General features: G+C 39.2%; 1 protein-coding gene across 2 annotated transcripts in view; it reads right to left on the bottom strand.

The window, feature by feature from the left end:
- The window catches only part of LOC121390665 (delta-1-pyrroline-5-carboxylate dehydrogenase, mitochondrial-like), a 38,507-nt gene that overhangs the window by 15,318 nt on the left and 8,009 nt on the right, over positions 1 to 15,180 (bottom strand). For both annotated transcript variants that reach the window (XM_041522536.1, XM_041522537.1), the window contains exons 7-10: positions 6,277 to 6,351; positions 5,284 to 5,471; positions 3,015 to 3,088; positions 411 to 652 (exon numbers count right to left, since the gene is read on the bottom strand). In XM_041522536.1, the coding sequence (XP_041378470.1) occupies positions 411 to 652; positions 3,015 to 3,088; positions 5,284 to 5,471; positions 6,277 to 6,351 (579 nt within the window). The remainder of the gene's footprint in view (positions 1 to 410; positions 653 to 3,014; positions 3,089 to 5,283; positions 5,472 to 6,276; positions 6,352 to 15,180) is intronic.

The following is a 15,180-nucleotide window of genomic DNA, read 5'->3' as shown; positions in this document are numbered from 1 at the left end:
ATCCAACCTAACCCAGTATAAAAGTGATATCTTCAGGCAGTAACACTTTATTTAGTTTCTCCCACAATACATTTAAAAAAATGAATTCCTGTTTTGTATGATGCAACCTATATTTTATCAAGTCAAAAAATAATTTTTATACTGAATTCAAAAATAGCTATGTATATTTTGTTGTCTTTATCACAATACAAAACTTTTATTTTTATATACATGTGCTTCATTGAAACTAACTTTGTTTTGTTTATCGACACCACTAGAGCATATTGATTTATCTATTATCTATTACCTCACATCAAGCAAACACTTTACCACTGGGATATGTCCCGCCCTTTTTACTTCATAAAGTGGAGACAAAAATGTCAAATTTTGTGTTACATAATTGTTGGACGTTGCCTGACTGACTGTCTCACCTTATCGTCAATAACAGCAGTAACAAATGAGTCCTTCTCCAAGGGAGAGCCCATCTTGATCTCCTTATGAATATTCAGCAGTTTCTTCTTGATTTCAGGCCACAGTGAGGCCGGTATGTATGCCCGGGAGCATGCGGAGCACTTCTGACCGTTGTACTCAAACGCTGCCCGGATCGTTCCGTAAACAACCGAGTCGACATCGGCAGAACTGTGCACAAAATGCATGTTCTTCCCACCACACTCTGTAAACAAAATTATATTAAAGGAAGGGACAATTAAGGCATTTGGCCTGGTATACATATTCAACGATATATAATGCACATTATTGCTTAATATCAACACGTATAATCGTGTAGTTAATTAATAAAACAATTAAATGTGACGGCTATTATATATAACGGGTGCAGCCATTTTGTACCATCTCAGTGAGTACGCCCTCTGGCGAGCTGGTGGTTACGTAATACTTAATGCATAACGTCAAGAATGAGCCTTAGAACTAGAGAAACACAATCTACCTGGTTTTTGCGGGATGATAAATAGTCATACATTGCAATGTTCTGTAATAATACACATCCCAGTAAGCCAGCAATAAGTATATCCAGCACTATATACATTATTTTTCAATACAAAATAAAATACCATTGTCAAAGTGACTATACAACAAGTCGAAATAATTAACAATGTTTTGCCCATGCATTAACCTACGTACTGAAATGATATACGGAGTGTTTTCTTAGTTAATTGGTCTATGCTGTTAGTTGCTTCTACCTGTGATTCCTGATTGGCAGGTGTGTATTTGATTGGTATCCAGACGAGCCAATTAATTGACGCTGCCTAGACACAAAAATGCATACAGGTATTGTGGAATATTACCTGTCACCCCTAAAATTGTAATGGACATGGTTTATTACTGTAAATAGTGCTGTAAAACTATTGATTAAGTAGACTTTTCCATCTAAAACCATAGAACTGACCAATTACGTAGTCCCAAAGAAAAGAAAATTCTCAATTTGGTATCATGGGTTGTTGTTTTTGCTCCAACGTAGCATATCAATAGGCCTAATAGTGTACATTTTTCCTTTGGATTACTGAACAGAGAAAAATACTATAACCCCATTTTGTTCCGTTAATGCAACTTGAAATATATTTAGTTAAATAATTTATTATAATTTATATCATTACGTTGTTTATGCTGTTTTACAAGTCAGGTTGATCAAAGACAAGCGCTGTGTCGAAAATTACTGCTTTTGTTTACGCTGTACATACAGGAGATGGTCAGGAGCTGATGTCACTTCGCCCCAAGCTATCCCACCGGACGTCACAAAAACGAAACAGAATGGCTGCCCCTAGTTAGCAGGAATAATCATGTTTTTTTATTAACTCTAAAATTACACGTTTTTCATTTGCTAAAGTGTCAGTATGTGTTGGTGGTCCGGGTATGCATCTTTCCAACACATAAGGCTCTTGTTTGAGTTGACCCTACCTTTAAAGATATAGCCCCATTAATAACAGAATATACATCCAATGAGATGTCCACAAATGCATGTTCTTACCAGCACATTCTGTACACAAAATTAAAATAAGCATTTTGAGAGTACTGCTAAAGCAACACATGTCCCTTACTGGGCCAAACACGTTTTTGTATCACCTAGTTCAAGGGCCATAACTCTTTGAAAAATTGTTAAATGCCATGAAAGTCAAACTTGATCTGCAACAATACATGACAAAACTATGTCCACAATTTCAGTTCAATATCTAGAGGCATTGCAAAAAGAAATGTCCATAATACATGTCCCTTACAGGGTCCAACAAATGTCCATAATACACGTCCCTTACAGGGTCCAACAAATGTCCGTAATACACGTCCCTTACAGGGTCCAACAAATGTCCGTAATACACGTCCCTTACAGGGTCCAACAAAAGTCCGTAATACACGTCCCTTACAGGGTCCAACAAATGTCCGTAATACACGTCCCTTACAGGGTCCAACAAATGTCCGTAATACACGTCCCTTACAGGGTCCAACAAATGTCCGTAATACACGTCCCTTACAGGGTCCAACAAATGTCCATAATACACGTCCCTTACAGGATCCAACAAAAGTCCATAATACACGTCCCTTACAGGGTCCAACAAATGTCCATAATACACGTCCCTTACAGGGTCCAACAAATGTCCATAATACACGTCCCTTACAGGGTCCAACAAAAGTCCATAATACACGTCCCTTACAGGGTCCAACAAATTTTCATATTTCCTAACTTCAAGAGTCATAACTTTGTCAAAAATTGGTAAATCGTCATGAAAGTCAAACTTGATAAAGCTATACACAAAATTTCAGTTAACGCATTGTGAAAAAACCCATCTGAAAAACTATATATGGGACAGACAGACAGATGGGGATAAAACCTGTAGTCCCCTCTGGTTGGACTGGTACGGAACTAATAAAGATATAGTTCCATTAACAACAGAATATATATCTAACGAGCTGTACACAAAATGTCTTGGCCTTTGTTACACCAATTGTATAATGAGAGAGAAAACCAGCATGGTTGATTTTTCTGCCAAATGCCATAACAAAAATGTAACTGAAATCGCACCTACCTCCAATCAGCCGAGGGTATGTTCGGTACGTATCCAAATTATCGCCAACCTGCTTCCATAGGTGCTTGAACGTCCTGAAACACAAGTAAAAATAGAAAAGCTAAAGTTAAAATAAAACATAATAAACATAGCTTTATCGGTCTAGGTCAAAGTGCACCAGGGCTAGCTGTGGGTGAGCAAAACATTTCGCCAAATTGTCTATTAAACTTCAAAAATAGCAATAATCGACCGTAATTTTCTAAAATGTGTCAATTATTACTGTATATTGCCGTGTATTATCCGACTTTTGAAGTCTAGAAACACTTTCTAAAAGAAGAGAGTCGGCTTATACACGGAGGCAACAAAATGGAGCATAAAATTTTGATCTAAAATACTCCTGACTGTGACTTACAAATTTTGATCAGACCCGTAGCCTTTCACAGATTATGTAACAATAATTTGTGCACAGTATAAATAAAACACCCCATCATGCAATATTATGCAGTTTTTTGTTCTTGAATGCATTATAAGTTTGATGAATAATAATAAAAAATTACTTGTTTTATTGTCATTTCAATGGTAAAAACATATTCTTTCCAACTGTCCGCCATCTTTCTTTGACCTGTGCTGGGACCAGTCTTTCATATAGCAAGTTTAAGATACAAAACAAGTATTATATTTCTAATATTATTGTTTTGTTGGGAGGGTGCATTAAACTGTAAAGTAATGCCATAAATAAATTAAGCTCCTTATTAACATTACCGACTGCCAAAACAACATGAATTTCAGGATGATAATTACTCCCACTATTGTCATGAATACCATATCCAGTGAACAGCTGCAGTCACGAACCGCATGATCTTTTGTTTGTGTGTGTGTGGTGAGGCATTAAACATGCCCTCAATGATTTTACTTTTTGCTGTCCAGTGAATAAATTCATTACTTATGTGCAGTGATATGTTGTTACAGCTTGAATTATTTATTTTCCTGTTATGCTTTATCAATTCTAAATTATTTTTCACGGCATGGTAGATGTTAGCATTGCCACATTGATGATTGATTGTGATCGCGATTACCGTGTTTGTAATAATTAAAGAGAAAACAAATGTAATGAACAATAAAAGCACATGTCTATTTTTGGACAGTATTATTGAAATCGATACAACATACAGCTGGACAAAAGATGACTTTGGCTTATACACAAGGCCGATGATGATTTTGTACTGGATATTTAGGGTCAAACTAAGAGGTCGGCTTATCCAAGGAGTCTGCTAATACACGGCAATATACGGTACATGAAATTATTTTGTTAAATAAAATTTGCTAACTTCTTTCAAAATTCGCAATTGGCAAATTTGGCGAGTGTTAAAGCTAGCCCTGTGCACCTTTAAACAGCTAAAACAGTTTACTTTTGTTTTGTTTAATGATACCACTAGAGCACATTGATTTATTTATCATCGGCTATTGGACTTCAAACATTTGTAACTCTGACATGCAGTTTTAGAAAGGAAGCCTGCTTCATTTTTCCATTAGTAGCAAGGGATCTTTTATATGCACCATCCCACAGACAGGACAGTACATACCACAGCCTTTGATAAACAAGTCGTGGTGCACTGGCTGGAACTAGAAATAGTTCAATGGACCACCGGCGGGGATCGATCCTAGACCAACCACGCATCAGGAGAGTACTTTATCGTGGGGCTATGTCACCCCTCCACCCTGTAACAAGTTAGTCTAATTTAGGCTGCTGAAAATTGCAAAAACTATCAATTGATTTGCACAAATCTAGTTTTACATAACCTTTTTTTCGCGCAAAATTTGGAGCACCATTTACTTGGATATAACTAGTTACACAAAATGGAAATGGGTTACCTGGACTTATTTCTGCATGACCGATAAATGGGTCATGCAGATTTTCAGTTCTCTGAGGCCTGTAACTCAGCTGACGCTACCTGTGAAAACACAACTCACCTGACGCTACCTGTGAAAACACAACTCACCTGACGCTACCTGTGAAAACACAACTCACCTGACGCTTCCTGTGAAAACACAACTCAGCTGACGCTACCTGTGAAAACACAATTCACCTGACGCTACCTGTGAAAACACAACTCACCTGACGCTACCTGTGAAAACACAACTCAGCTGACGCTACCTGTGAAAACACAACTCACCTGACGCTACCTGTGAAAACACAACTCACCTGACGCTACCTGTGAAAACACAACTCACCTGACGCTACCTGTGAAAACACAACTCACCTGACGCTACCTGTGAAAACACAACTCACCTGACACTACCTGTGAAGTTGATCCCGGCGAGGTGCGGTGAGCTGGTGATGGTGTCCCCGAACACCACGCCCTCGGCCGGGGTGAAGTTAATAACACCGGGAGGAAGACCCGCCTCTCGGTAGATCTTGAACACTGTGTAGTTGGACAGCATCGCGGTATCAGACGGTTTCCATAGCGACACGTTACCCTAAAAATAATAACAACATGATATCTGAAATAAAAGCTTTGTTTCCAAGGCGTAATTAGTAATAATTAAAGTCAAGGATTTATGATATACTAAATTTGCTTCATTATCATATTCATCAGGTGTTAAAAGACACATGGACTTTATAACAGTTACCGGTATGCTGCATCATTACAACACTTCAAAAGACAGGATAGCACATTCCACAGCCTTTCATACACCAGTCATGGTGTACTAGTTAGAGTGAGAAATAGTCTAATGGGCCCACTGACGGGGATCGACCGTAGACCGACTGCGCCCCAGGTCAGCCCTTTACCATGGCTATGTTAATAACTCTGTTGTAACTAACTACAATACTGCTATACTTATAGTACTGGGGCCTGTTTCACAAAACATCGTAAGTTTACATCTGCGACCAGCAGTTATACCAGGGGCCTAATTCACAAAGGTCTCTTAGGCTCTGCTAGACAACAAAGCATCCTCTTTGCAAGTCTTTTAGCATTGCACTGCGAAATCGCAAAGTTGCAAGAGTATAGTGAATTAGGCCCCAGGCATACATTTACAAGTGTTTGGCATCTATTTCATGAAGAAAAGTACATCATCACAGAAGAGGAAGCATTTTAAGGACAAAAGAAAATGAAATACGTGTACTTCTAACTATATTTGTTGTACTATAAAAGTAATAAAAATTGTGGTTTAGTCGTAGATTTACATTTACGTGCAAAATTAGGTTAACAATGTTTTGTGCAATTGGGCCCTGGTGTAATCACAATACTACTGTAATAAAAATAAACTCATTGGAACGAACCATGAGAGCTGGAGCAGCAGGTAGGTGGCCCCCGATGGCCGTGAAGTTAAATGGGGTCACAGCCGCCCAGAAACCCTGAAACATGAGAAATAAATCTTAAATTTTAAAAATATCTATAAAAACATTACATTTATAATAAGCTAAAAACTCTTCATTAACTCTTATCCACCCAGCTTTCCAACGTGAAATATGTAATTTTGAACCTACATTATTCAATCTCAAATTGTAAAACCCCCCAACTAATATAACCCTATTTTGATTGATTGCAAACATATTTTATTGTACAAAGAACAAAAGAATTGGGCACAAGTTTGACAACTTACGAGACCCTCTTCTATATTCATACAATGTACTTGGCAACCTATATTACATAGCTGTATGAGGGTATGATACACCTGTGCATCTTAGGTATGTATTCACACATAGGTAATGATCCAGGGCTCACTCCACCCATTGCTAATTTTTATACAATGTGATTATAACATTTAGTATTTGTATAATAACATTTTGTTTAAATTAGCCATTTTGTAATATTTTTCAAAGAAATACCCAACATATCTGAACTTGAGCTAAACTAATATAATTCAGAGTGTGAGCCCTGATGATCATGTAACACACATCTTAAGCATAGTTCATACAGTTATTTATTACCCATATGGGCTCAAATATACGGGGTAATATTTTTTCGATCTCTGCACAGTGTGCAGATTGCTTCTACAGCCACTGATTGGCTGGCTTAAAAATCACGATGTTTGATTGGTTGCTTGTCATGGCCGGAACTTCACTTTCATTCATATAATGTTTCCATTCATGAGTCAGATTACACATACGTTATACGATATACAAAGATTTACAAAAATAAATGGACTCACTTGTTTCGTAAACATGAAATGGTATATTTTCATAAGCAGCGGCTTTAGTAATATATAAAAATAATTATTTTCAAATGCAAATACAGTCATATTATTTTGTACTGTAAACATTTGGCTGTAAAAAGAACGTCGTTATGCTATGACGTCACTTACATTACGTCATGTAATGTGCGTAAGATTATATGACGTAATGGCTGATGGCTTTGTTGTAGACTGCAGAGGAATTTTTACATTAAAAATCAGTTAAAATTGACAATGGGTAATAAAGAGAATAACCAACTCGCTACGAGGAGTTACAAATTATCTGTCCCTCGTGAAATGAATGTTGTAAAACCCTCGCCAAAGGCTCAGGTTTACAACATTCATTCACTCGGGACAGATAATTCATAATTCCTCGTAGCTCGTTAGTTATTCTCTAAATACTATCTGTGTAACACCTATGAGGGTATAGTGCTATACATGCTAGTGTATATCATATATGGGTGTATATGATCATGTAACACACATCTCAAGCATAGTTCATACAGTTATATACAATCTGTGTAACACCTATGAGGGTATAATGCTATACATGCTAGTGTATATCATATATGGGTGTATATGATCATGTAACACACATCTTAAGCATAGTTCATACAGTTATATACAATCTGTGTAACACCTATGAAGGTATAATGCTATACATGCTAGTGTACACTTTGAGTAAGTAATCATATATGGGTGCATATCATCCTTTCACACATATCCAACATATAGTCTTTACAGTTTTATAATCATCTGTTACATGTAGGAGGGTACATAGAGGTTATTACCAGAGTGTTTTTCGGTATTGTCAATATCATATATTAGGAATAAAAATTGTATTATGCGAGCCTCTGGTGAGCATAATACATTATTTTTATTCCTAATATATGATATTGATGATACCGAAATACACGAGGGTAATAATCTCTTCATCATATAAGCTCAAGCTTAATACAACGTGTTTTTGTAAACTGTACACGCAACTTTATTTCCAGTCCGCCATTACTAGATATTCAAATGACGTAAGAATATGTGGCACGGTGTATTTTTGAATGGAATTGACGTCAAACTTGAATGACGTCATTTTGGATGTCCATACATCAAAATAAAGTTATGCCTAACGTTTTTTGTTTTCTGAACACTGGACAGCTTTCAGTGTCAAATTGCCATTGAAATGTTTTTATTTGATGACTATGAATGCATACGTCAATCATGGAGTGTCACCCAAGTACGTTTGCTTAAATGTCAATAAACCTAGTGCCAAGACCTCGACTAATTTACATTTAATTTGCAAAGTTATCAAATTCTTAAAGTATGTGATCTGAAAAATATCACATACTTTGATTGCACTGAAAATGTAAGATATTATATGATAAAATAATATACCTGTACATCCTGGGTAAGTATTCACTTATATTTTATATATTCATCTGTTATATGTATGTGAACCTGATGATATATTATTATGCATGTACATTGCCTTTCGCAAGTAGGACACGCATACACCTGTAGTATACTGATCCATTATGAGTACACCTGAGTTCACATACATAATACTGTTTTATAGATTTTATGTAAATTGTTCTATAATAATGTTATATGCAATCAAGAAACTATGTTTGTTACTTAAAGGTAGAGTAAACTCAAACAAAAGATTTATGTGTGTTGGAAAGATGCATACCCAGACCACCAACACATACTGACACTTTAACAAATGAAAAATGCGTAGTAATTTTAGAGTTAATAAAAAAAACATGATTATTCCTGCTAACTGGGGGCAGCCATTTTGTTTCGTTTTTGTAACGTCCGGTGGTGTAGCTTGGGGCGAAGTGATGTCTGCCCTATGTACAGTGTAAACAAACTCTCTAATTTACAAAAGGCGCTTCGCTTTCATCAACCTGACTTGTAAAACAACATAAATGACTTGATAGTATAATAAACTATTTAACTAAATATATTTCAATTTGCATCAATAGAACGAAATGGAGTTATAGTATTTTTCTTCTTTTTTAAATCCAAAGGAAAAAATGCATATTATTAGGCCTATTGGTATGTTACGTTCGAGCAAAAACGACCATTCACGATAATTTTCTTTTCTTTGGGACTACGTAATTGGTCAGTTTTGTGATTTTAGATGGGAAAGTCTACTTAATCAAGGGTTTTACAGAATTACTTACAGTAATAAAGCAGGACGGTTGATCGATTACGATTAGAGGGGTGTCCGTGCGGTTAACACATAATACCCTGTGATCTTAATAAAAGAGGCACGTCTTTTTAGTGTCTAGACACAGTGTCTGGGGACCGTCTAAATATACACCTGCCAATCAGGAACCATAGGTACAGGCCACGAAAAGAAATGACCAATTAACTAAGAAAACACTCCGATTATTATTTCAGTACGTGGGTTAATTTAAGTACAAACCATAATACAGTTATTTCAACACTTTGGCAATGGTGGTTTATTTTGTATTAAAAATAATATATAATTGTCGCTGGCTTACTGGGATGACTATTATTACAGAATATTGCGATGCATCCACAAAAATCAGGTATGTTTTGTTTCTTCAGTTCGAAGACTAATTCCTGATGTGACACGTTAGGTATTACGTAACCACCAGCTCGCCAGAGGGCGTATTCACTGGGATGGTACAAAATGGCTGCGCCCGTTATATATAATCGCCGTCACATTTAACCGTTTTATTAATTAACTATACGATTATACTTATTGATATTAAGCAATATTGTGCATTATATATCACTGAATATGCATACGAGGTCAAATGTCTTGATTGTCCCTTCCTTTAAGATTATAGTTACAACTATTTTGATGTGTGTCATAGTTTAGAGGACACATTAGTGAGTCTAATTAACAAAATAAAATTTACAAAAGAACTTATTAATATTTTTTACAAATAATTTTTAAAACCCTATGATCAAGATCCATGACATCATTGTGTGTGACAGTTTATTTTCACTTTCAATCAACGATGAGTGATCCATCCATCATCTACTTCAAAGTTTGTATTATCAGTTATTTTCGGTGAATACATCCTTTACAAATCTTCAGTTTTCATTAAATAATAATGTCCCAACATGTTTTAAAAGAAATAATTATACAAATAGCGAGAAATCAAACCCATGTGTGTTACATCATCAATAATGTTCACACAAATTTAGACTGTTTTTTGTTTTCTTTTCGATATTGCAATGACAACTTAAATACGAATACCAGTCAACAAAATACACTCAATGTGTTCGATTGTCATTCTACTATGTTCTTGCATTCACAGAATGTTAACAGCTGTGTTTACGATGACCAGTCACGTCTCGATTGCAGTCGAGATTGGGAGGGAAAGAGTTAAGCAATGGTGGAGCCACCAGTCTTAAATCACTGGTAGGTGCTGAGATCATGGCCGGTACCATACTTCAACTCCAATCTACACAGATGTCATATACCACTAACCATTAATCTACACTGAGAACAGACAGCCCAAGATAGTGTGCTTGAACATCAATCAGATACGATTCTACCGAACGTATACATACATGCAAGAGAAAATATGATATTGCCACAGAGGCTATTTTTGTTTTTATCAGCAGCAAGGTGTCTTTTACATACAAAAAAAAAGCAAATACCATTCAAAGGAAAGGAATATTTGTTTAACGACACCTCAGCACATTTTAAACTACAGCTCCTTGGTGACTAACGTATAATGGTTATTTCAAGTTTTACATGTAGCTGAAACTGAAAGAGACGAAAATTGCTCCTATCAGGTCAGGTCAGGGTGTTTAACGTGTACATTCAGATAATGTCCTGGACACAGGTGTCGGCCTCGGCCAGCTCCTCCGACCAGGACAGGAAATCGCTCCTATCAGGTCATGTCATGTCATAGGGTTTTACGTGCACATTCAGAGAATATCCTGGACACAGGTGTCGGCCTCGGCCAGCTCCTCCGACCAGGACAGGAAATCGCTCCTACCATGTCATGTCAGGGTGTTTAACATGCACATTCAGAGAATGTCCTGGACACAGGTGTCGGCCTCGGCCAGCTCCTCCGACCAGGACAGGAAATCGCTCCTATCAGGTCATGTCATGTCATAGGGTTTTACGTGCACATTCAGAGAATATCCTGGACACAAGTGTCGGCCTCGGCCAGCTCCTCCGACCAGGACAGGAAATCGCTCCTATCAAGTCATGTCAGGGTGTTTAACGTGCACATTCAGAGAATGTCCTGGACACAGGTGTCGGCCTCGGCCAGCTCCTCCGACCAGGACAGGAAATCGCTCCTATCATGTCATGTCATGTCATAGGGTTTTATGTGCACATTCAGAACAAGCTGTTGTAGCGCACAAGAGCCTTGGCCGGCTCCTCCGTCCATGACAGGAAAGGTGGGGGGAGGGGAGGGGAGGGGAGGGACCGCCTGCACTGGCAGGTGCAAGGGAGCACCAGCAGCCCGATCAAATCAGTAGCAGGCGGGTGGTGGTGGTGCTATGGAATTTGAATGGAGCAGTTAAATGCCAAAGAAAAAAGGGTGTGCAATTTTGATTGAGGGAATTTGGCGCAGTTTTGAACGGTCGGTCGAAAGGTAAATGGCCGAGCTAATATAGGTTTTGATATTAGTGAATCGAGAGTAGCTCGTTGCTCCTATCACAAAAGGCTACTCTTTTATAAGGCCTGGTGCAAATAAGAGGAATAATACTTGAAGCCAGTATTGGGGCACTGATAAAAATATGAGTGATGGAAATACAAACATGTATATTATTATGTTTAAAATTTCAGAAGAATCAGTCAACAACTAGCAGAATTATCAACATGAACATCTTCATAAACTGCACCAAATATCACTATTTTGCGTGACACACTTATAATTCATAAAAGATTATTACTAATATTAGTGTTTTCCTTTATAAAGCAATAGAATACAAATATTCATGATATAAATCACATACCTAACTTGAACAAATGTTTCGTTACCATGACAACAGCTATAAAGGGATATTTTGACAGTATTTTCAGTTAAAATGGTCAAATGAAGCCAAAAATCACTAAATTGCTTATTTCTAACATTTATGGATCGGTACTTGAGAATTGAGAAGCTATAATAAAGAAAAAGGCTTTATTGGATAATACTGGTCATAGACTACAATTCCCCAACATTACTAACCATCTTCTGTACATAACACTTGCACTTGGATCCTAAAGTGCACCTGCTAAATGTGCCCCAACCATAACGGTACAATTTCCAATCTGCATTATGCCTCCTGTATGCAATATTATGTGGCTATATGTGTTCATTTTAATTTCTCAGCTTTCCTTAATGCATGTTACCATCTTTTTATTTCAGACTCAGTTTTCTCGAGATATTACTCATAGAGCATGCCGAAATCTACATGTCCCAACCATAACGAAATATGTCCCAACCATAATGGATATATATTACTAATAAACATCAAGCTTGATGGCATGCAAATGAATTTTTTTTTTGCTAAAATAAAACATGTACCCCATCCAAAAATAGGTGATTTGTGCATGTTTAAAGAAATATTTTTTTGTGTCAAATGTCACACCTTATTTGCACCAGGCCATATGCACATTCTCATAGACAGAAGAACAGTACATACCATGGCCTTTGATGTACCAGTTGTGGGGCAATGTTTGGAATGAGGGAAGTAAAAAATCCTAGTCCACCGACGGTGATCAATCCTGTGACACACCACACCTCAGGCGAGTGTCCTACCACTGACCTACATCCCAAGTAACACAGCGCAGGAACTGACCCCTCCAAGACCTGTCCGACTCTACATCCCCACAAGTAACACAGCGCAGGAACTGACCCCTCAATGACCTGTCCAACTCTACTGAACAAGAAACACAGTGCAGGAACTGACCCCTCCATGACCTGTCCGACTCTACTGAACAAAAAACACAGTGCAGGAACTGACCCCTCCATGACCTGTCCAACTCTACTGAACAAGTAACACAGCGCAGGAACTGACCCCTCCAAGACCTGTCCAACTCTACTGAACAAGTAACACAGCGCAGGAACTGACCCCTCCATGACCTGTCCGACTCTACTGAACAAGTAACACAGCGCAGGAACTGACCCCTCCATGACCTGTCCGACTCTACTGAACAAGTAACACAGAGCAGGAACTGACCCCTCCATGTCCTGTCCGACTCTACTGAACAAGTAACACAGCGCAGGAACTGACCCCCCCCCATGACCTGTCCGACTCTACTAAACAAGTAACACAGCGCAGGAACTGACCCCTCCATGACTTCAGGCGAGTGTCCTACCACTGACCTACATCCCAAGTAACACAGCGCAGGAACTGACCCCTCCATGACCTGTCCAACTCTACATCCCCACAAGTAACACAGCACAGGAACTGACCCCTCCAAGACCTGTCCGACTCTACTGAACAACTAACACAGCACAGGAACTGACCCCTCCATGATCTGTCCGACTACTGAACAAGTAACACAACGCAGGAACTGACCCCTCCATGTCCTGTCCGACTCTACTGAACAAGTAACACAGCGCAGGAACTGACCCCTCCATGACCTGTCCGACTCTACTGAACAAGTAACACAGCGCAGGAACTGACCCCTCCATGACCTGTCCAACTCTATTGAATAAGTAATACAGCACAGGAATTGACCCCTCCATGATCTGTCCGACTCTACTGAACAAGTAACACAGCACAGGAATTGACCCCTCCATGACCTGTCCAACTCTACTGAACAAGTAACACAGCGCAGGAATTGACCCCTCCATGACCTGTCCAACTCTACTGAACAAGTAATACAGCACAGGAATTGACCCCTCCATGACCTATTGACCCCTCCATGACCTGTCCAACTCTACTGAACAAGTAACACAGCACAGGAATTGACCCCTCCATGACCTGTCCAACTCTACTGAACAAGTAACACAGCACAGGAATTGACCCCTCCATGACCTGTCCGACTCTACTGAACAAGTAATACAGCACAGGAATTGACCCCTCCATGACCTGTCCGACTCTACTGAACAAGTAATACAGCACAGGAACTGATCCCTTCATGACCTGTCCAACTCTACTAAACAAGTAACACAGCGCAGGAATTGACCCCTCCATGTCCTGTCCGACTACTGAACAAGTAATACAGCGCAGGAATTGACCCCTCCATGACCTGTCCGACTCTACTGAACAAGTAACACAGCGCAGGAACTGACCCCTCCATGACCTGTCCGACTCTACTGAACAAGTAACACAGAGCAGGAACTGACCCCTCCATGTCCTGTCCAACTCTACTGAACAAGTAACACAGCGCAGGAACTGACCCCCCCCCCCCATGACCTGTCCGACTCTACTAAACAAGTAACACAGCGCAGGAACTGACCCCTCCATGACCTCAGGCGAGTGTCCTACCACTGACCTACATCCCAAGTAACACAGCGCAGGAACTGACCCCTCCATGACCTGTCCAACTCTACATCCCCACAAGTAACACAGCACAGGAACTGACCCCTCCAAGACCTGTCCGACTCTACTGAACAACTAACACAGCACAGGAACTGACCCCTCCATGATCTGTCCGACTACTGAACAAGTAACACAACGCAGGAACTGACCCCTCCATGTCCTGTCCGACTCTACTGAACAAGTAACACAGCGCAGGAACTGACCCCTCCATGACCTGTCCGACTCTACTGAACAAGTAACACAGCGCAGGAACTGACCCCTCCATGACCTGTCCAACTCTACTGAATAAGTAATACAGCACAGGAATTGACCCCTCCATGATCTGTCCGACTCTACTGAACAAGTAACACAGCACAGGAATTGACCCCTCCATGACCTGTCCAACTCTACTGAACAAGTAACACAGCGCAGGAATTGACCCCTCCATGACCTGTCCAACTCTACTGAACAAGTAATACAGCACAGGAATTGACCCCTCCATGACCTATTGACCCCTCCATGACCTGTCCAACTCTACTGAACAAGTAACACAGCACAG

Source organism: Gigantopelta aegis, chromosome 15 (assembly GCF_016097555.1).
Source record: "Gigantopelta aegis isolate Gae_Host chromosome 15, Gae_host_genome, whole genome shotgun sequence".
Taxonomy (NCBI): Eukaryota; Metazoa; Mollusca; class Gastropoda; order Neomphalida; family Peltospiridae; genus Gigantopelta; species Gigantopelta aegis.
Note: the sequence above shows the minus strand (reverse complement) of the source record. Positions and strands in the feature narration are given on the sequence as shown.